General features: G+C 45.0%; 2 protein-coding genes across 2 annotated transcripts in view; one reads left to right on the top strand and one right to left on the bottom strand.

The window, feature by feature from the left end:
* The window catches only part of LOC124126209, a 58,325-nt gene extending 45,452 nt beyond the window's left edge, over window positions 1–12,873 (top strand). The window contains exons 15-22 of the mRNA XM_048391382.1: window positions 440–576; window positions 881–1,079; window positions 1,725–1,844; window positions 4,550–4,704; window positions 5,163–5,291; window positions 8,440–8,554; window positions 8,746–8,839; window positions 9,501–12,873. Coding sequence (XP_048247339.1) covers window positions 440–576; window positions 881–1,079; window positions 1,725–1,844; window positions 4,550–4,704; window positions 5,163–5,291; window positions 8,440–8,554; window positions 8,746–8,839; window positions 9,501–9,645 — 1,094 coding nt within the window. The 3' untranslated portion in view covers window positions 9,646–12,873. The remainder of the gene's footprint in view (window positions 1–439; window positions 577–880; window positions 1,080–1,724; window positions 1,845–4,549; window positions 4,705–5,162; window positions 5,292–8,439; window positions 8,555–8,745; window positions 8,840–9,500) is intronic.
* On the bottom strand, window positions 10,629–11,294 carry LOC125374761 (elastin-like). Its single transcript, XM_048386218.1, has one exon. It carries the CDS (start codon window positions 11,286–11,288, stop codon window positions 10,629–10,631), a length of 660 nt encoding a protein of 219 aa, XP_048242175.1. The 5' UTR covers window positions 11,289–11,294.
* Window positions 12,874–22,857: the final 9,984 nt, after the last annotated feature.

Raw genomic sequence — 22,857 nt, 5'->3', positions numbered from 1 at the left:
GCCCAACACAGTGGTACTTAAACGCCTTAAATCAATAATTCGGCGTCACGCCTTCATGTGAATTGTCTCCCTTAGCTTGCTAGTCCCGATTATGACCCTCGGTGTGTCAGTGCCTACCCGTGTGAGTATCATCTGAGTCACTTGGGGAATCAACATGTCACCTTATACCACAACGATGGTTCATGTCGACCGCTGCGACGTAGCCATATGGACAGTTTTCCTCTTTCACGGACAATATGATCAGTCGGATGTGAATTATTTAATCTTGATCAACTATAGGTGCACTATGTGCATGCCCGTGGTTTCACAACGGCGGTGAACGTACACGACCTGTCCATGAATCACCGCCCGACTGAAATACTGTTCAAAGCGGCTTTAAACTCAGCTCACTCACGCACTCTACCGGTCAGTGGCTATGGGTGTTTTATCTTTTATTTAGGTGTTATCCTGCTGGTGGTGATCGCGGTCGCCGTGTTCCTTCTGTGGCATCTCGGCATCCTGGCCATCATTGTGGGCAAGAAGGAAGCCAAGCCTCGCGGCAAAGCAGCTGTCGCCTTCGCCCGGATGTCCAGAAAGGTTTCCCACAATTCATCTCTGATGTTACCATGCGTTCTTGTACCAAATGCTCACAATTCAGTTTTAAACTAATTTTGAACTTTCAACAGAAGTAATAACGTACAAATTGTGATGCTACGCCTTCCCGACATGCATTTGAACATAGCGGTACCGTCCGATCAACGAGATGTCATTTAAATCTCAAATTTATTTCGTACACTTACTTGTAAATTTAATGACTGTTTGCAATAAAATTAATATTGAATATTTGATAAATTATTCAATTTGATTTAATAATTAACCTTTTCTCGATGCGTGGTCGCAGGTACGAGGCAAGGCCGTTGATGACGACATCTATGTGTACGGTGGCAACGATTACGACATCCCGATAGGAACGCAGCTGTCTTCAGAGAGACTGGTACTCGACACGCTGATCACCGAGGGCAAGTTCGCCAAGATATACAAGGCCACCCTGTCACGTGCAGGCAATAACGCGGAGACTGTCGTGGCTAAGATGCTGAAAGGTTACTATGACAACTATTACCATGGCGTAACGTGTGTTTCAACTGCATCAGATTTAAACCAGGGGTTTACTGCTTTAATGTTTTCGTACACTCCGTGGCATTGCTGCATGCTTGGGTACATAATTTAAATCGTTCACTGTTTCTATATCGTGTATACCTTACATAGTCTGACTGAATGGCTCAATGACTGAGTGAATGACTCACTGACTGAGTGAATGACTCACTGGCTGAGTGAATGACTAACAGACTGACTGAATGACTCACTGACTGACTGAGTGACTCACTGACTGAACTGACTGAAAGACTCACTGACTGAGTGACTGACTGACTGACTGACTGAATGACTCACTGACTGAGTGACTGACTCACTGAATGACTGAGTGACTCACTGACTGACTGAATGACTCACTGACTGAGTGACTGACTGAGTGACTGACTCACTGAATGACTGAATGACTGAATGACTCACTGACTGGGTGACTGACTGAGTGACTGAATCACTGGCTGAGTGAATGACTCACTGGCTGTCTGACTGATTGACTCACTCACTGACTGAATGATTTACGGGCTGACTGTGTGACTCACGGACTCACAGGTTTACGGAGTGACTCACTGACTCACGTTGAACTTTGTATATCTCCTCAGAGAACTATGACGATGAAGACAGCCAGCTGATGAAAGGCAAGATCCTCTATTACCTGAATGAGGTGGGCGAGCACCGCAACATCCTGAGAATGGTTGGCGCTGTCGTAGACAACGAAGTTTGTAAGTCATCCATAGTTTGTATGTGGCCTATATTTCAGTAGGCAAAGTGATGGTCCCAGAATACAGTGAGAGAGGGTCTATATTTCAGAGAGTCTTGATGGTCCCAGAATACAGTGAGAGAGGGTCTATATTTCAGGGAGTCTAGTGATGGTCCCAGAATACAGTGAGAGGGGGGTCTATATTTCAGGGAGTCTAGTGATGGTCCCACAATACAGTAAGAGGGGGTCTATATTTCAGGGAGTCTAGTGATGGTCCCAGAATACAGTGAGAGAGGGTCTATATTTCAGGGAGTCTAGTGATGGTCCCAGAATACAGTGAGAGGGGGTCTATATTTCAAGGAGTCTAGTGATGGTCCTAGAATACAGTGAGAGGGGGTCTATATTTCAGGGAGTCTAGTGATGGTCTTAGAATACAGTGAGAGGGGATCTATATTTCAGGGAGTCTTGATGGTCCCAGAATACAGTGAGAGGGGGTCTATATTTCAGGGAGTCTAGTGATGGTCTCAGAATACAGTGAGAGGGGGTCTATATTTCAGGAAGTCTAGTGATGGTCCCAGAATACAGTGAGAGAGGGTCTATATTTCAGGGAGTCTAGTGATGGTCCCAGAATACAGTGAGAGGGGGTCTAGGTCAGGGAGTCTAGTGATGGTCCCAGAATACAGTGAGAGGGGGGTCTATATTTCAGGGAGTCTAGTGATGGTCCCACAATACAGTGAGAGGGGGTCTATATTTCAGGGAGTCTAGTGATGGTCCCAGAATACAGTGAGAGAGGGTCTATATTTCAGGGAGTCTAGTGATGGTCTTAGAATACAGTGAGAGGGGGTATATATTTCAGGGAGTCTAGTGATGGTCCTAGAATACAGTGAGAGGGGGTCTATATTTCAGGGAGTCTAGTGATGGTCTTAGAATACAGTGAGAGGGGGTCTATATTTCAGGGAGTCTTGATGGTCCCAGAATACAGTGAGAGGGGGTCTATATTTATGGGAGTCTAGTGATGGTCTCAGAATACAGTGAGAGGGGGTCTATATTTCAGGGAGTCTAGTGATGGTCCAAGAATACAGTGAGAGGGAGTCTATATTTCAGGGAGTCTAGTGATGGTCCCAGAATACAGTGAGAGGGGGTCTATATTTCAGGGAGTCTAGTGATGGTCTTAGAATACAGTGAGAGGGGGGCCTATATTTCAGGGAGTCTAGTGATGGTCCCACAATACAGTGAGAGGGGGTCTATATTTCAGGGAGTCTAGTGATGGTCCTAGAATACAGTGAGAGGGGGTCTATATTTCAGGGAGTCTAGTGATGGTCCCAGAATACAGTGAGAGGGGGGTCTATATTTCAGGGAGCTTAGTGATGGTCCCAGAATACAGTGAGAGGGGGGTCTATATTTCAGGGAGTCTAGTGATGGTCCCAGAATACAGTGACAGGGGGTCTATATTTCAGGGAGTCTAGTGATGGTCCCACAATACATTGAGAGGGGGTCTATATTTCAGGGAGTCTAGTGATGGTCCCAGAATACAGTGAGAGAGGGTCTATATTTCAGGGAGTCTAGTGATGGTCCCAGAATACAGTGAAAGAGGGTCTATATTTCAGGGAGTCTAGTGATGGTCTTAGAATACAGTGAGAGGGGGTCTATATTTCAGGGAGTCTAGTGATGGTCTTTGAATACAGTGAGAGGGGGTCTATATTTCAGGGAGTCTAGTGATGGTCCTAGAATACAGTGAGAGGGGGTCTATATTTCAGGGAGTCTAGTGATTGTCCTAGAATACAGTGAGAGGGGGTCTATATTTCAGGGAGTCTAGTGATGGTCCTAGAATACAGTGAGAGGGGGTCTATATTTCAGGGAGTCTTGGTGGTCCCAGAATACAGTGAGAGGGGGTCTATATTTCAGGGAGTCTAGTGATGGTCTTAGAATACAGTGAGAGGGGGTCTATATTTCAGGGAGTCTAGTGATTGTCCCAGAATACAGTGAGAGGGGGTCTATATTTCAGGGAGTCTTGGTGGTCCCAGAATACAGTGAGAGAGGGTCTATATTTCAGGGAGTCTAGTGATGGTCCTAGAATACAGTGAGAGGGGGTCTATATTTCAGGGAGTCTAGTGATGGTCCCAGAATACACTGAGAGGGGGTCTATATTTCAGGGAGTCTAGTGATGGTCCCAGAATACAGTGAGAGGGGGTCTATATTTCAGGGAGTCTTGGTGGTCCCAGAATACAGTGAGAGGGGGTCTATATTTCAGGGAATCTAGTGATGGTCCTAGAATACAGTGAGAGGGGGTCTATATTTCAGGGAGTCTAGTGATGGTCCCAGAATAAACGCAATAACCGAACGACCTGACCCAAAAGAGGGAGAGACATAACAACTGGTACTGGGAGAAAAAGAACAGATAAGCCACGTGAAAATGTTAAGAATATTCGGGAAATACCACACTTAGACCCCTGCTCGTTAATGGACTTGCCCGACATTGCCGAGGTAGGAATGTATTCAGGGAGTCATCATTATTTAAAACGGGTAAATAGTTTTAAAGCTTGTACATTTTATTAACTTCCTTTTAAAGGCTGTACATAATGTTGACATCTTATATAAGAAATAAACGACGAGTGTGTGTTGCTGATCGCACAATAAAACACTGCAGGGAGAATAAACCATGAGGGGCTGTGTGAGCCGCTCATGGGTCACTCAAATACTAAAGTGAGATGTGGGTCTATACTTCAGGGGGTCCGGTGATGGTGCTGGAGTACTGTGAGATGGGACCCATGCGGACCTGGCTGGTCCAGCAGAAGGGGTCAGTGAGTGATGACGTTCTGGAGCGGATGTTTCAGTTGGCGCATGGAGTCGTTCAAGGAATGGCGTACTTGGCTCAAGTTGGGGTACGACAGATATCATGGTCATACAACAATCTTTTCATTTTAAACCTGTGGGTATCATACAGAGCTGATCAAAGTTCAATAACTTGTCCGGCCTCGTCATACCAAAAGACGTAAAAACATGGTACTACTTGTTACCCTGCCTGGCACTCGACATTAAGGGCCTAAAACAAGGACTGGTGGGCTCGGAGTCAGTATAATTTGTCTGAGTGGTGTTATTCATGTTAAACCTCGGCATGGTGTCTCAGTAGGCTATCATTATAAATCGGTATTAGTCCGGACTGGTACAAGCAGCCATATATCCACACACGCGCGCACGCATACATACACGCACGTCGCTATTTATGTACTTGTACTACTACTACTACTACTACTACTACTACTACTACCACCACTACCACTACCACCACCACCGATACATATCGATATATTGATGCACGTTGTACATGTTCTACTCTCAGATCGTACACCGGCGGTTGGCGGCGAGGAACATCCTGCTCACCTTTCTGCTGGACGTGAGAATCTCCGGGTTTGGCCCCACCATCATGACGGACGGGGCAGAGGACGAGGCGGCGGACACCAGCAGGAGGGTGGGTGGAAGGAAGGGGGGCGGGGGGTCTAGATTCGGGGAGTCGTGTTTGTTTGTTGTGATGTCGGTAACACTTCGGACTAAAGGTGTATGGAAAGATACATGGTCTCGGAAAGAAAATGCGAAGGACTAAGCTCGGCAGATCGGGGGGGGGGGGGGGGGGGGGGGGTGTACGAATGTGTTCATGTAGCTTCTACGTATGGATAAGAGGTGGGAGGAGTTTATTAGGTGTAAGTAGGAAGGAGAGGTGGGAGGAGTTTCTAAGGTGTAAGTAGGAAGGAGAGGTGGGAGGAGTTTATTAGGTGTAAGTAGGAAGGAGAGGTGGGAGGAGTTTATTAGGTGTAAGTAGGAAGGAGAGGTAGGAGGAGTTTATTAGGTGCAAGTAGGAAGGAGAGGTGGGAGGAGTTTATTAGGTGTAAGTAGGAAGGAGAGGTGGGAGGAGTTTATTAAGTGTAAGTGGGAAGGAGAGGTGGGAGGAGTTTATTAGGTGTAAGTAGGAAGGAGAGATGGGAGGAGTTTATAAGGTGTAAGTAGGAAGGAGAGGTGGGAGGAGTTTATTAGGTGTAATTAGGAAGGAGAGGTGGTAGGAGTTTATTAGGTGTAAGTAGGAAGGAGAGGTGGGAGGAGTTTATTAAGTGTAAGTGGGAAGGAGAGGTGGGAGGAGTTTATTAGGTGTAAGTAGGAAGGAGAGATGGGAGGAGTTTATAAGGTGTAAGTAGGAAGGAGAGGTGGGAGGAGTTTATTAGGTGTAAGTAGGAAGGGGAGATGGGAGGAGTTTATTAGGTGTAAGTAGGAAGGAGAGATGGGAGGAGTTTATTAGGTGTAAGTAGGAAGGAGAGGTGGTAGGAGTTTATTAGGTGTAAGTAGGAAGGAGAGGTGGGAGGAGTTTATTAGGTGTAAGTAGGAAGGGGAGATGGGAGGAGTTTATTAGGTGTAAGTAGGAAGGGGAGATGGGAGGAGTTTATTAGGTGTAAGTAGGAAGGAGAGGTGGGAGGAGTTTATTAGGTGTAAGTAGGAAGGAGAGGTGGGAGGAGTTTCTAAGGTGTAAGTAGGAAGGAGAGGTGGGAGGAGTTTATTAGGTGTAAGTAGGAAGGAGAGGTGGGAGGAGTTTATTAGGTGTAAGTAGGAAGGAGAGGTAGGAGGAGTTTATTAGGTGCAAGTAGGAAGGAGAGGTGGGAGGAGTTTATTAGGTGTAAGTAGGAAGGAGAGGTGGGAGGAGTTTATAAGTTGTAAGTAGGAAGGAGAGGTGGTAGGAGTTTATTAGGTGTAAGTAGGAAGGAGAGGTGGGAGGAGTTTATTAAGTGTAAGTGGGAAGGAGAGGTGGGAGGAGTTTATTAGGTGTAAGTAGGAAGGAGAGATGGGAGGAGTTTATAAGGTGTAAGTAGGAAGGAGAGGTGGGAGGAGTTTATTAGGTGTAATTAGGAAGGAGAGGTGGGAGGAGTTTATTAGGTGTAAGTAGGAAGGAGAGGTGGGAGGAGTTTATTAAGTGTAAGTGGGAAGGAGAGGTGGGAGGAGTTTATTAGGTGTAAGTAGGAAGGAGAGATGGGAGGAGTTTATAAGGTGTAAGTAGGAAGGAGAGGTGGGAGGAGTTTATTAGGTGTAAGTAGGAAGGGGAGATGGGAGGAGTTTATTAGGTGTAAGTAGGAAGGAGAGATGGGAGGAGTTTATTAGGTGTAAGTAGGAAGGAGAGGTGGTAGGAGTTTATTAGGTGTAAGTAGGAAGGAGAGGTGGGAGGAGTTTATTAGGTGTAAGTAGGAAGGAGAGGTGGGAGGAGATTAGGTGTAAGTAGGAAGGAGAGGTGGGAGGAGTTTATAAGGTGTAAGTAGGAAGGAGAGGTGGGAGGAGTTTATTAGGTGTAAGTAGGAAGGAGAGGTGGGAGGAGTTTATTAGGTGTAAGTAGAAGGAGAGGTAGGAGGAGTTTATTAGGTGTAAGTAGGAAGGAGAGGTGGGAGGAGTTTATTAGGTGTAAGTAGGAAGGAGAGGTGGGAGGAGTTTATTAGGTGTAAGTAGGAAGGAGAGGTGGGAGGAGTTTATTAGGTGTAAGTAGGAAGGAGAGGTGGGAGAAGTTGATAAGTTGTAAGTAGGAAGGAGAGGTGGGAGGAGTTTCTAAGGTGTAAGTAGGAAGGAGAGGTGGATGGAGTTTATTAGGTGTAAGTAGGAAGGAGAGGTGGGAGGATTTTATTAGGTGTAAGTAGGAAGGAGGAGTGGGAGGAGTTTATTAGGTGTAAGTAGGAAGGAGGGGTGGTAGGAGTTTATTAGGTGTAAGTAGGAAGGAGAGGTGGGAGGAATTTATTAGGTGTAAGTAGGAAGCAGGGGTGGGAGGAGTTTATTAGGTGTAAGTAGGAAGGAGAGGTGGGAGGAGTTTATTAGGTGTAAGTAGGAAGGAGAGGTGGGAGGAGTTTATTAGGTGTAAGTAGGAAGGAGATGTGGGAGGATTTTCTAAGGTGTTAGTAGGAAGGAGGGTTGGGAGGAGTTTATTAGGTGTAAGTAGGAAGGAGAGGTTGGAGGAGTTTATTAGGTGTAAGTAGGAAGGAGAGGTCGAGGGAGTTTATTAGGTGTAAGTAGGAAGGAGAGGTGGTAGGAGTTTATTAGGTGTAAGTAGGAAGGAGAGGTCGAGGGAGTTTATTAGGTGTAAGTAGGAAGGAGAGGTGGTAGGAGTTTATTAGGTGTAAGTAGGAAGGAGAGGTGGGAGGAGTTTATTAGGTGTAAGTAGGAAGGAGAGGTGGGAGGAGTTTATTAGGTGTAAGTAGGAAGGAGAGGTGGGAGGAGTTTATTAGGTGTAAGTAGGAAGGAGAGGTGGGAGGAGTTTATTAGGTGTAAGTAGGAAGGAGAGGTGGGAGGAGTTTATTAGGTGTAAGTAGGAAGGAGGGGTGGGAGGAGTTAATTAGGTGTAAGTAGGAAGGAGAGGTGGGAGGAGTTTATTAGGTGTAAGTAGGAAGGAGAGGTGGGAGGAGTTTATTAGGTGTAAGTAGGAAGGAGAGGTGGGAGGAGTTTATTAGGTGTAAGTAGGAAGGAGAGGTGGGAGGAGTTTGTGTGGCTTAAGGGAGGGGGGGGGGGGGGGGGGGGGGGGGAGTGGTGAAGGGGAATCTAAGTAATAATATAGGATTGTTCCTAAGCTAGGACGTTCTAAGGTAGGATCTGTGTTCCAGGAGCGCATCCCTCTCCGATGGATGGCCCCTGAGTGTTTCAAGTCCACCAAAGACGCTTCAGAGAAGAGTGACGTGTGGTCCTTTGGTGTGGTGCTGTGGGAGATCTTCTCCCTGGGTAAGACAGTCACATCCTCGAGTAGCGTCAGCCCAATATATAAACATATTGTATTACATTGCAAAAAGGTATGGTGTCGATTCTTTTAAAGATCGTGATGTTTGTGTTATGTATATTAACGATAAGCTTTTTTTCAAGTACTGTTGTAGTAACATGTTCATGTTTTTTATACGTCAATAATAATTATTCAGGTGACAACCCTTATCCTGGTTTGAAGACGAGCGAGTTGCCGCTAAAGGTCAAGGCCGGTCACAGAATGAAACGACCAGAGTTCGCTGACGACACGTGAGTAATAACAAATTACGTGTATATCCTGATGACACACATGGTGACACACATGTTATAACGAAATATTACATGCCATGCTGACACACGTGAGTTAACGTGACTACGAAAAACGAGTGAGGTATATACACAGTGAGTGAGGTATAAGAAATGTTTTCGTATGAAATTGTTGATTGGTCTGAATATAAATAATGAGGCTAGTGGTGATTAGTCAGACCTTCCTGGGAATATTTCTTTGGAATACTATTAATTACATTGTCCTGTTATTAGAACGGATACGGTAGTTAGGTGATCACACCACTTCGTCGCTTCGTTTATACATTATAGACATGCCTGAAATCTAAGATTAGAACCTGATTATATTTCTTCGTTTGTCTGCACCAAACCCGTGCTCGTGAGACCTGCATCACGTTGGGCTGACATCACACATTAAGCTGACTCGCCGTGATATAACTGAAATCGTGTTGAAAGCAGTATTAAACCCAACTCACTCACTCAGTTACAAACTCGTTACAGAGCATATGGAAAACGTACGTAAGGTTCATCTTGTCTCTTTCTGTTACCAACGTAAAGCAACACCCGTGCACGTTCAGACCAATATACCCTGGTCAGTCCTGATGTCCTCCTCTAGATCTCTGAGATGAGAGCGCTCTTCTTGCAGGAACTACGGCATGATGCAGCAGTGCTGGGAGCAGGATCCGAGGCAGAGACCGAGGTTCAAGGAGCTCGAGAAATCCTACAACAAACTCATGAAAGGTGGCGACAACGACAATAGCTACTCCTTGTACTCCAACTACAAGCGTTAGGACAGGGACCTCCACACAGAACATGCTTCATGTTCATTGTTAGTTAATCTCTGATGTCCTCTCGATCCTTGATGTTATCACCTTGATCCCTAATATCCTCCCTTTGATCCTTGATGCCCTCTCCTTGATCCCTAATATCCTCCCTATGATCCTTGATGCCCTCTCCTTTATCCCTAATATGCTCCCTTTGATCTCCTTTATCCCTAATATATTCTCCCTTTGACCTACTTGATCCCTAATATGCTCCCTTTGATCTCCTTGATCCCCAATATCCCCCCTTTGATCCCTTATGCCCTCTCCTTGATCCCTAATATCCTCCCTATGATCCATGATGCCCTCTCCTTTATCCCTAATATGCTCCCTTTGATCTCCTTTATCCCTAATATATTCTCCCTTTGACCTACTTGATCCCTAATATGCTCCCTTTGATCTCCTTGATCCCCAATATCCCCCCTTTGATCCCTGATGCCCTCTCCTTGATCCCTAATATCCTCCCTATGATCCTTGATGCCCTCTCCTTTATCCCTAATATGCTCCCTTTGATCTCCTTTATCCCTAATATATTCTCCCTTTGACCTACTTGATCCCTAATATGCTCCCTTTGATCTCCTTGATCCCCAATATCCCCCCTTTGATCCCTTATGCCCCCTCCTTGATCCCTAATATCCTCCCTATGATCCATGATGCCCTCTTCTTTATCCCTAATATGCTCCCTTTGATCTCCTTTATCCCTAATATATTCTCCCTTTGACCTACTTGATCCCTAATATGCTCCCTTTGATCTCCTTGATCCCCAATATCCCCCCTTTGATCCCTGATGCCCTCTCCTTGATCCCTAATATCCTCCCTATGATCCTTGATGCCCTCTCCATGATCTCTAATATCCCCCCTTTGATCCCTGATGCCCTCTCATTGATCCCTAATATCCCCCCTTTGATCCCTGATGCCCTCTCCTTTATACCTAATATCCCCCCTTTGATCCCTTATGCCCTCTCCTTTATACCTAATATCTCCCCTTTGATCCCTGATGTCCTCTCCTTGATTCCTAATATCCCCCCTATGATCCCTGATGCCCTCTCCTTGATTCCTAATATCCCCCCTATGATCCCTGATGCCCTCTCCTTCATCCCCGATATCCCCCCTTTGATCCCTGATGCCCTCTCCTTAATCCCCGGTATCCCCCCTTTGATCCCTGATGCCCTCTCCTTAATCCCCGGTATCCCTCCTTTGATCCCTGATGCCCTCTCCTTAATCCCTAATATCCCTCCTTTGATCCCTGATGCCCTCTCCTTGATTCCTAATATCCCCTCTTTGATCCCTGATGCCCTCTCCTTGATCCCTAATATCCCCCCTTTGATCCCTGATGCCCTCTCCTTAATCCCCGGTATCCCCCCTTTGATCCCTGATGCCCTCTCCTTAATCCCCGGTATCCCTCCTTTGATCCCTGATGCCCTCTCCTTGATTCCTAATATCCCCTCTTTGATCCCTGATGCCCTCTCCTTGATCCCTAATATCCCCCCTTTGATCCCTGATGCCCTCTCCTTGAAACATTGGAATGCCCGAAATATCACGTGTGTTTTCCGCGTACCCTGCCAGAGCGGGAACACCACTGACTGGTTAACAGCATCGTTCATGATGAACATAATGATGATGGACTACAACGAAGAGGTTTTGACTCTGACATCAGAGGACAAACTGCGAACAACGTCCTCGCTGTCCTCGTTCTAGTTCGGTTAGCATTCTAACGCACGTGCCAGTCATGTCCTTTGTTGGAACCTTGTTCCTGGAATCCGTAGAATTTCAGGAAACTGAAAGAAATATTTGCTTTTGTGATCACACAGAATAGTGGAGATAAGTGAGCACTTACATAATATGTAATACTGAGTGTTTTTCAAATGATGCAAGGTTTGTTAATGTTTTTGTCTATTTTTGTTTGTTGTTCAACGCCGCAGTCAGCAATATTCCAGCTTATGACAGCGGTCTGTAAATAATCGAGTCTGGACCACCCGACCCCGTTAGTCGCCTCTCACGACAGCATAGTCGCCTGTTACGGCAGGCATGGGTTACTGAAGACCTATTCTAACCCGGATCTTCACCGGTTGTTAATTGGTAAATGTACATTGATTCGTCCGTAACAACAACAGCAATGTCAACGTGTTGCCTCATTGCTTTTTGAGCATATCCCTTCGATTTTAGATGAATCTATCGATTCTAGATCATCACATTGATTCTACATCAATCTTTCGACGTCGTTTGTGTATCTGTGATGGGACGTGGTCCTGTGCACGGCGCAACGGTCACAATAGGGTGAAGTTCCACGTCGGTGGCGGAGAGAAGGGGGGATGGGTGACCATGGTGACCTACATTGAAGCACGTGTAACACGTGGTGTCGCTTATGGAACGTGACTTTGTTCGCAGTAGGCCTCTGTTCACCCAGCAATAAAGGGGTACCCGGTAGGACAAGATGGTAATGTGGATGTTAACCTTCGAGCGCCTCATAGGCAGTTTGGGTTGTATACTCCCCAGGGAGCTGGGAATGAAATTCGAGTGCACGTTGATCCAGTGACTGGGGAAGTAATATTGTGTGGCGTCGCTGAGTAGCTATCTAAGTTGGAAGTCGGGCGCTTTATTAAGGCATGATATTAATATTATGATATTCCATTCACATGTACATATATGCGCATAATACACACCTATACATGTCTATGTCTATTCAGATCACATCAACTCAGTTATTTTACCCGCAACCCTTCTTATTCATTATTCTTTTCGCTTCCCCGCCAATGTACATTTACTTTCATAATTTCGCTTTGAGTTAACCGATATATTATGTCTTCTGTTATAAAGTTCATTTATGTGTTGAATGTGTGCTTCTGAATATGCAGGCAAACGTTATGATCTGTAAGTAAATGAAACATATTTTGTTTTCAAGTCATGTCATTGTACGTCACCTACAGTGCTTGTCCTCAAGCATGTGCAGTACACATGTTGCAGGTTAAAAAACTGATAACTTATTTGGACTTTCATTGTATCACTGCTGTATGTGTGATGCTTTGTTGTTATGCCATTCCACTTTGAGCACCACCTGATTACCGGAGAGTCTATATCATTGCTGGTAAGAATAACGCAAGTTGCTGCTTCTAGTTGCCGTGTCGTCTTAAGGTTATCGCTGCTTGTGCAATACTAACTGTGCTTGTGTTTGCTTGAATAAAACTTGTGTACAAATAATGGTTTTGTTTTATGAATGACTAGTGGGGTGTTCTATCAGTTGTATTTGTCGCTAGTGGGGTGTACTATGAGCTACAGGTGTCACTTGTTGGTGTACCATGAGTTATACGTGTCACTAGTAGGGTGTACTATGACCAACAGATGTCACTTTTGGAGTATACAATGAGATACACAGGTGTCACTAGTGGGTGTACTATCAGTTAAAGGTGTCACTAGAGGGTGTACTATGAGTTACAAGTGTCAATAGTGGGTGTACTATGGGTTACACGTGTCACTAGTTGGTGTACTATGAGTTACACGTGTCACTAGTGGATGTACTATGAGTTACACGTGTCACTAGTGGGTGTACTATGAGTTACAAATGTCACTTTTGGGGTATACTATGAGTTACACAGGTGTCACTAGTGGGTGAACTATAAGTTACACGTATAACTAGTGGGTGTACTATGAGTTACAGGTGTCACTTGTGGGTGTACTATGAAATGCACGTGTCACTTGTGGGTTGTACTTTTAGTTACACAGATGTCATTAGTGGGGTGTACCATGAGTTACACGTGTAACTAGTGGCTGTACTATAGGTTAAACGTGTCACTAGTGGGTGTACTCTGAGTTACAGGTGTCACTTGTGGGGTGAACTAAGAGTTACACGTGTCACTAGTGAGGTGTACTATGAGTTACAGGTGTCACTTGTGGGTGTACTATGAGTTACATGTGTCACTAGTGGGGTGTACTATGAGCTACACGTGTCACTAGTGGGGTGTACTATTAGTTACACGTGTCACTAGTTGGTGTACTATTAGTTACACGTGTCAACTGTGGGATGAACTATGAGTTACACGTGTCACTAGTGGGTGTACTATGAGTTACACGTGTCACTAGTGGGGTGTTCCAAGAGTTACAGGTGTCACTAGTGGGTGTACTATGAGCTACACGTGTCACTAGTGGGGTGTACAATTAGTTACACGTGTCACTAGTGGGTGTACTATGAGTTACACGTGTCACCTGTTGGATGAACTATGAGTTACAGGTGTCACTAGTGGGGTGTTCTATCAGTTGTATTTGTCACTAGTGGGGTGTACTATGAGTTACATGTATCACTAGTGTGTGTACCATGACTTACACGTGTCACTAGTGATGTGTACTATGAGTTGTATTTGTCACTAGTGGGTGTACTATGAGTTGCACTTGTCACTAGTGAGGTGTACTATGAGTTTTACTTGTCACTAGTGGGGTGTTCTATGAGTTACAGGTGTCACTAGTAGGGTGTACTATGAGCTATACGTGTCACTAGTGGGGTGTACTGTGAGTTACACGTGTCATTAGTGGGTGTACTATAAGTTACACGTGTAACTAGTGGGTGTACTATGAGTTACAGGTGTCACTTGTGGGGTGAACTAAGAGCTACACGTGTCACTAGTGGGGTGTACTGTGAGTTACAGGTGTCACTTGTGGGTTCACTGTGAAGTGGGTGTACTATGAAGTGCACGTGTCTCTTGTGGGGTGTTCTATCAGTTGGATTTGTCACTAGTGGGGTGTACTATGAGTTACATGTGTCACTAGTGTGTGTACCATGAGTTACACGTGTCACTAGTGATGTGTACTATGAGTTGTATTTGTCACTAGTGGGTGTACTATGAGTTGCACTTGTCACTAGTGAGGTGTACTATGAGTTGTATTTGTCATCAGTGGGGTGTTCTATGAGTTACAGGTGTCACTAGTAGGGTGTACTATGAGCTATACGTGTCACTAGTGGTGTGTACTGTGAGTTACACGTGTAACTAGTGGGTGTACTATGAGTTACAGGTGTCACTTGTGGGGTGAACTATGAGTTACAGGTGTCACTTGTGGGGTGAACTATGAGTTACAGGTGTCACTAGTGGGTTGAACTATGAGTTACAGGTGTCACTTGTGGGGTGAACTAAGAGCTACACGTGTCAGTAGTGGGGTGTACTGTGAGTTACAGGTGTCACTTGTGGGTGTACTATGAAGTGCACGTGTCTCTTGTGTGGTGCACTTTTAGTTACACAGATGTCATTAGTGGGGTGTACCATGAGTTACAGGTGTAACTAGTGGGTGTACTATAGGTTAAACGTGTCACTTGTGGGGTGAACTAAGAGCTACACGTGTCAGTAGTGGGGTGTACTGTGAGTTACAGGTGTCACTTGTGGGTATACTATGAAGTGCACGTGTCTCTTGTGGGGTGCACTTTTAGTTACACAGATGTCATTAGTGGGGTGTACCATGAGTTTCACGCATAACTAGTGGGTGTACTCTAGGTTACACGTGTCACTAGTTGGTGTACTATGAGTTACAGGTGTCACTAGTCGGGTGGTCTATGAGCTACACGTGTCACTAGTGGGTGAACTATGAGTTACACGTGTCACTAGTGAGGTGTTCTATCAGTTGTATTTGTCACTAGTGGGGTGTACTATGAGTTACATGTGTCACTAGTGTGTGTACCATGAGTTACACGTGTCACTAGTGATGTGTACTATGAGTTACACGTGTCACTAGTGGGTGTACTATGAGTTACACGTGTCACTAGTGGGGTGTTCCAAGAGTTACAGGTGTCACTAGTGGGTGTACTATGAGCTACACGTGTCACTAGTGGGGTGTACAATTAGTTACACGTGTCACTAGTGGGTGTACTATGAGTTACACGTGTCACCTGTTGGATGAACTATGAGTTACAGGTGTCACTAGTGGGGTGTTCTATCAGTTGTATTTGTCACTAGTGGGGTGTACTATGAGTTACATGTATCACTAGTGTGTGTACCATGACTTACACGTGTCACTAGTGATGTGTACTATGAGTTGTATTTGTCACTAGTGGGTGTACTATGAGTTGCACTTGTCACTAGTGAGGTGTACTATGAGTTTTACTTGTCACTAGTGGGGTGTTCTATGAGTTACAGGTGTCACTAGTAGGGTGTACTATGAGCTATACGTGTCACTAGTGGGGTGTACTGTGAGTTACACGTGTCATTAGTGGGTGTACTATAAGTTACACGTGTAACTAGTGGGTGTACTATGAGTTACAGGTGTCACTTGTGGGGTGAACTAAGAGCTACACGTGTCACTAGTGGGGTGTACTGTGAGTTACAGGTGTCACTTGTGGGTTCACTGTGAAGTGGGTGTACTATGAAGTGCACGTGTCTCTTGTGGGGTGTTCTATCAGTTGGATTTGTCACTAGTGGGGTGTACTATGAGTTACATGTGTCACTAGTGTGTGTACCATGAGTTACACGTGTCACTAGTGATGTGTACTATGAGTTGTATTTGTCACTAGTGGGTGTACTATGAGTTGCACTTGTCACTAGTGAGGTGTACTATGAGTTGTATTTGTCATCAGTGGGGTGTTCTATGAGTTACAGGTGTCACTAGTAGGGTGTACTATGAGCTATACGTGTCACTAGTGGTGTGTACTGTGAGTTACACGTGTAACTAGTGGGTGTACTATGAGTTACAGGTGTCACTTGTGGGGTGAACTATGAGTTACAGGTGTCACTTGTGGGGTGAACTATGAGTTACAGGTGTCACTAGTGGGTTGAACTATGAGTTACAGGTGTCACTTGTGGGGTGTTCTATGAGTTACAGGTGTCACTAGTGGGTTGAACTATGAGTTACAGGTGTCACTTGTGGGTGAACTAAGAGCTACACGTGTCATTAGTGGGGTGTACTGTGAGTTACAGGTGTCACTTGTGGGTGTACTATGAAGTGCACGTGTCTCTTGTGGGGTGCACTTTTAGTTACACAGATGTCATTAGTGGGGTGTACCATGAGTTTCACGCATAACTAGTGGGTGTACTCTAGGTTACACGTGTCACTAGTTGGTGTACTATGAGTTACAGGTGTCACTAGTCGGGTGGTCTATGAGCTACACGTGTCACTAGTGGGTGAACTATGAGTTACACGTGTCACGAGTGAGGTGTTCTATCAGTTGTATTTGTCACTAGTGGGGTGTACTATGAGTTACATGTGTCACTAGTGTGTGTACCATGAGTTACACGTGTCACTAGTGATGTGTACTATGAGTTGTATTTGTCACTAGTGGGTGTACTATGAGTTGCACTTGTCACTAGTGAGGTGTACTATGAGTTGTATTTGTCACTAGTGGGGTGTTCTATGAGTTACAGGTGTCACTAGTAGGGTGTACTATGAGCTATACGTGTCACTAGTGGGGTGTACTTTGAGTTACACGTGTCACTAGTGGGTGTAGTATGAGTTACAAGTGTCACTTTTGGGGTATACTATGAGTAACACAGGTGTCACTAGTTGGTGAACTATAAGTTACACGTGTAACTAGTGGGTGTACTATGAGTTACAGGTGTAACTTGTGGGTGTACTATGAAGTGCACGTGTCTCTTGTGGGGTGTACTTTTAGTTACACAGATGTCACTAGTGGGGTGTACCATGAGTTTCACGCGTAACTAGTTGGTGTACTCTAGGTTACACGTGTCACTAGTTGGTGTACTATGAGTTACAGGTGTCACTAGTGGGGTGGTCTATGAGTTACACGTGTCACTAGTGGGGTGTTCTATGAGTTGTATTTGTCACTAGTGGGGTGTACTGTGAGTTACATGTGTCACTAGTGGGTGTTCTATGAGTTACAGGTGTCACTAGTGGGTGTGCTATGAGCTGCACGTGTCACTAGTGGGGTGTTTTATGCGTTGTATTTGTCACTAGTGGGGTGTACGATGAGTTACATGTGTCACTAGTGGATGTACCAAGAGTTACATGTGTCACTAGTGAGGTGTACTATGAGTTGTATTTGTCACTAGTGGGGTGTACTATGAGTTGCACGTGTTACGAGTGGGTGTACTATGAGTTACAGGTGTCACTAAGGGGTGTACTATGAGTAACACGTGTCACTAGTGGGTTTACTCGGGGTTACACGTGTCACTAGTGGGTTGTACTATGAGTTACACGTGACACTATTGCGTCCACTGTGAGTTACAGGTGCTACTAGGGGGTTGTACTATAAGTTACACAGATGTCATTAGTGGGGTGCACCATGAGTTACATGTGTCACTAGTGGGTGTACTATGAGTTACACAAGTGTCACTTGTGGGGTGTACTTTCAGTTACACAAGTGTCACTAGTGGGGTGTATTGTGAGTTACAGGTGTCACTAGTGGGATGTACTATGAGTTACACATGTCACTTGTGGGGTGTACTTTCAGTTACATAAGTGTCACTAGTGCGGTGTACTTTGAGTTACAGGTGGTACCAATGGGCGTACTATGAGCTGCAGGTGTCACTAGTGGGTGTACTATGAGTTACACGTGTTACTACTTGGGTGTACTATCAGTTACACAGGTGTCACTAGTGGGTGTACTATCAGTTACACAGGTGTCACTAGTGGGTGTGCTATGAGTTACACTGGTGTTACTAGTGGATGTACTATGAGCTACAGGTGTCACTAGTGGGTGTACTATGAGTTACACGTGTCACTTGTGGGGTGTACTTTCAGTTACACAAGTGTCACTAGTGTGGTGTATTGTGAGTTACAGGTGTCACTAGTGGGTGTACTATGAGTTACACGTGTCACTTGTGGGGTGTACTTTCAGTTACACAAGTGTCACTAGTGGGGTGTATTGTGAGTTACAGGTGTCACTAGTGGGTGTACTATGAGTTACACGTGTCACTTGTGGGGTGTACTTTCAGTTACACAAGTGTCACTAATTGGGTGTATTGTGAGTTACAGGTGTCACTAGGGGGTGTACTATGAGTTATAGGTGTCAATGGTGGGTGTACTATGGGTAACAGGTGTCACTAGTGGGTGTACTATTAGTTACAAGTGACACTTTTGGGGTATACTATGAGTTACACAGGTGTCACTAGTGGGTGAACTAAAAGTTACACGTGTAACTAGTGGGTGTACTATAAGTTGCAGGTGTCACTGGTGGGTGTACTATGAAGTGCACGTATCACTTGTGGGATGTACTTTTAGTTACACAGATGTCATTAGTGGGGTGTACCATGAGTTACACGTGTAACTAGTGGGTGTACTATAGGTTAAACGTGTCACTAGTGGGTGTACTAAGAGTTACACGTGTTACTTGTGGGGTGAACTAAGAGTTACAGGTGTCACTAGTGGGGTGTACTATGAGTTACAGGTGTCAATAGTGGGTGTACCAATAGTACTATCAGTTACACAGGTGTCACTAGTGGGTCTACTATGAATTACAGTTGTCACTAGGGGTTGTACTATGGGTTACAGGTGTCAATAGTGGGTGTACCATGGGTTACAGGTGTCACTAGTGGATGTACTATGGGTTACAGTTGTCACTAGGGGTTGTACTATGGGTTACAGGTGTCAATAGTGGGTGTACCATGGGTTACAGGTGTCACTAGTGGATGTACTATAGGTAACAGGTGTCAGTAGTGGGTGTACCATGGGTTACAGGTGTCACTAGTGGGTGTACTATGAGTTACATGTGTCACTAGTGGGTGTACTATGAGTTACACGTGTCACTAGTGGGGTGTACTATGTGTTACAGGTGTCACTAGTGAGGTGTTCTATGAGTTACAGGTGTCACTAGTAGGGTGTACTATGAGCTATACGTGTCACTAGTGGGGTGTACTGTGAGTTACACGTGTCACTAGTGGGTGTACTATAAGTTACACGTGTAACTAGTGGGTGTACTATGAGCTACAGGTGTCACTTGTGGGGTGAACTAAGAGCTACACGTGTCACTAGTGGGGTGTACTGTGAGTTACAGGTGTCACTTGTGGGTGTACTATGAAGTGCACGTGTCTCTTGTGCACTTTTAGTTACACAGATGTCATTAGTGGGGTGTACCATGAGTTTCACGCGTAACTAGTGGGTGTACTCTAGGTTAGACGTGTCACTAGTTGGTGTACTATGAGTTACAGGTGTCACTAGTGGGGTGGTCTATGAGCTACACGTGTCACTAGTGGGTGAACTATGAGTTACACGTGTCACTAGTGCGGTGTTCTATCAGTTGTATTTGTCACTAGTGGGGTGTACTATGAGTTACATGTTTCACTAGTGAGGTGTACTATGAGTTGTATTTGTCACTAGTGGGGTGTTCTATGAGTTACAGGTGTCACTAGTAGGGTGTACTATGAGTTACACGTGTCACCTGTGGGATGAACTATGAGTTACACGTGTAACTAGTGGGTGTACTATGAGTTACACGTGTCACTAGTGGGGTGTTCTAAGAGTTACAGGTGTCACTAGTGGGTGTACTATGATCTACACGTGTCACTAGTGGGGTGTACAATTAGTTACACGTGTCACTAGTGGGTGTACTATGAGTTACACGTGTCACCTCTGGGATGAACTATGAGTTACAGGTGTGACTAGTGGGGTGTTCTATGAGTTACAGGTGTCACTAGTGGGTGGAACTATGAGTTACACGTGTCACTAGTGGGGTGAACTATGAGTTACAGGTGTCACTAGTGGGGTGTTCTATCAGTTGTATTTGTTACTAGTGGGGTGTACTATGAGTTACATGTATCACTAGTTTGTGTACCATGACTTACACGTGTCACTAGTGATGTGTACTATGAGTTGTATTTGTCACTAGTGGGTGTACTATGAGTTGCACTTGTCACTAGTGAGGTGTACTATGAGTTGTACTTGTCACTAGTGGGGTGTTCTATGAGTTACAGGTGTCACTAGTAGGGTGTACTATGAGCTATACGTGTCCCTAGTGGGGTGTACTGTGAGTTGCACGTGTCACTTGTGGGTGTACTATAAGTTACACGTGTAACTAGTGCGTGTACTATGAGTTACAGGTGTCACTTGTGGGGTGAACTAAGAGCTACACGTGTCACTAGTGGGGTGTACTGTGAGTTACAGGTGTCACTTGTGGGTGTACTATGAAGTGCACGGGTCTCTTGTGGGGTGCACTTTTAGTTACACAGATGTCATTCGTGGGGTGTACCATGAGTTTCACGCGTAACAAGTGGGTGTACTCTAGGTTACACGTGTCACTAGTTGGTGTACTATGAGTTACAGGTGTCACTAGTGGGGTGGTCTATGAGCTACACGTGTCACTAGTGTGTGTACCATGAGTTACACGTGTCACTAGTGATGTGTACTATGAGTTGTATTTGTCACTAGAGGGTGTACTATGAGTTACACGTGTCACTAGTGGGGTGTTCTAAGAGTTACAGGTGTCACTAGTGGGTGTACTATGAGCTACACGTGTCACTAGTTGGGTGTACAATTAGTTACACGTGTCACTAGTGGGTGTACTATGAGTTACACGTGTCACCTGTGGGATGAACTATGAGTTACAGGTGTCACTAGTGGGGTGTTCTATGAGTTACAGGTGTCACTAGTGGGTTGAACTATGAGTTACACGTGTAACTAGTGGGGTGAACTATGAGTTACAGGTGTCACTAGTGGGGTGTTCTATCAGTTGTATTTGTCACTAGTGGTGTGTACTATGAGTAACATGTATCACTAGTGTGTGTACCATGAGCTACACGTGTCACTAGTGATGTGTACTATGAGTTGCATTTGTCTCTAGTGGGTGTACTATGAGTTGCACTTGTCACTAGTGAGGTGTACTATGAGTTGTATTTGTCACTTTTGGGGTATACTATGAGTAACACAGGTGACACTAGTTGGTGAACTATAAGTTACACGTGTAACTAATGGGTGTACTATGAGTTACAGGTGTCACTTGTGCGTGTACTATGAAGTGCACGTGTCACTTGTGGGGTGCACTTTTAGTTACACAGATGTCATTAGTGGGGTGTACCATGAGTTACACGTGTAACTAGTGGGTGTACTATAGGTTAAACGTGTCACTTGTGGGGTGAACTAAGAGCTACACGTGTCAGTAGTGGGTGTACTGTGAGTTACAGGTGTCACTTGTGGGTGTACTATGAAGTGCACGTGTCTCTTGTGGGGTGTACTTTTAGTTACACAGATGTCACTAGTGGGGTGTACCATTAGTTTCACGGGTAACTAGTGGGTGTACTCTAGGTTACACGTGTCACTAGTTGGTGTACTATGAGTTACAGGTGTCACTAGTGGGTGAACTATGAGTTACACGTGTCACTAGTGGGGTGTTCTAAAAGTTGTATTAGTCACTAGTGAGGTGTACTATGTGTTGCACGTGTTACGAGTGGGTGTACTATGAGTTACAGGTGTCACTAAGGGGTGTACTATGAGTAACACGTGTCACTAGTGGGTTTACTCGGGGTTACACGTGTCACTAGTGGGTTGTACTATGAGTTACACGTGATACTATTGCGTACACTGTGAGTTACAGGTGCTACTAGGGGGTTGTACTATAAGTTACACAGATGTCATTAGTGGGGTGCACCATGAGTTACATGTGTCACTAGTGGGTGTACTATGAGTTACACAAGTGTCACTTGTGGGGTGTACTTTCAGTTACACAAGTGTCACTAGTGGGGTGTATTGTGAGTTACAGGTGTCACTAGTGGGATGTACTATGACTTACACATGTCACTTGTGGGGTGTACTTTCAGTTACATAAGTGTCACAAGTGCGGTGTACTTTGAGTTACAGGTGTTACTAGTGGGTGTACTATGAGCTTCAGGTGTCACTAGTGGGTGTACTATGAGTTACACGTGTTACTAGTGGTTGTACTATCAGTTACACAGGTGTCACTAGTGTGTGTACTATCAGTTACACAGGTGTCACTAGTGGGTGTACTATGAGTTACACTGGTGTTACTAGTGGATGTACTATGAGCTACAGGTGTCACTAGTGGGTGTACTATGAGTTACACGTGTCACTTGTGGGGTGTACTTTCAGTTACACAAGTGTCACTAGTGGGGTGTATTGTGAGTTAAAGGTGTCACTAGTGGGTGTACTATGAGTTACAGGTGTGAATAGTGGGATGTACTATGAGTTACACATGTCACTTGTGGGGTGTACTTTCAGTTACATAAGTGTCACTAGTGCGGTGTACTTTGAGTTACAGGTGTTACTAGTGGGTGTACTATGAGCTGCAGGTGTAACTAGTGGGTG

This window comes from Haliotis rufescens, unplaced genomic scaffold (genome assembly GCF_023055435.1).
Source record: "Haliotis rufescens isolate VD_foot unplaced genomic scaffold, xgHalRufe1.0.p SCAF_10, whole genome shotgun sequence".
NCBI classification, from domain to species: Eukaryota; Metazoa; Mollusca; class Gastropoda; order Lepetellida; family Haliotidae; genus Haliotis; species Haliotis rufescens.
The sequence above is the reverse complement of the archived record's forward strand: the minus strand, read 5'-3'. Positions and strand labels throughout refer to the sequence as shown.

Coding starts and splice junctions, on each gene's coding strand:
- LOC125374761 (XM_048386218.1), bottom strand. CDS start 11,288: ATGTTCATCATGAACGATGCTGTTAACCAGTCAGTGGTGTTCCCGCTC.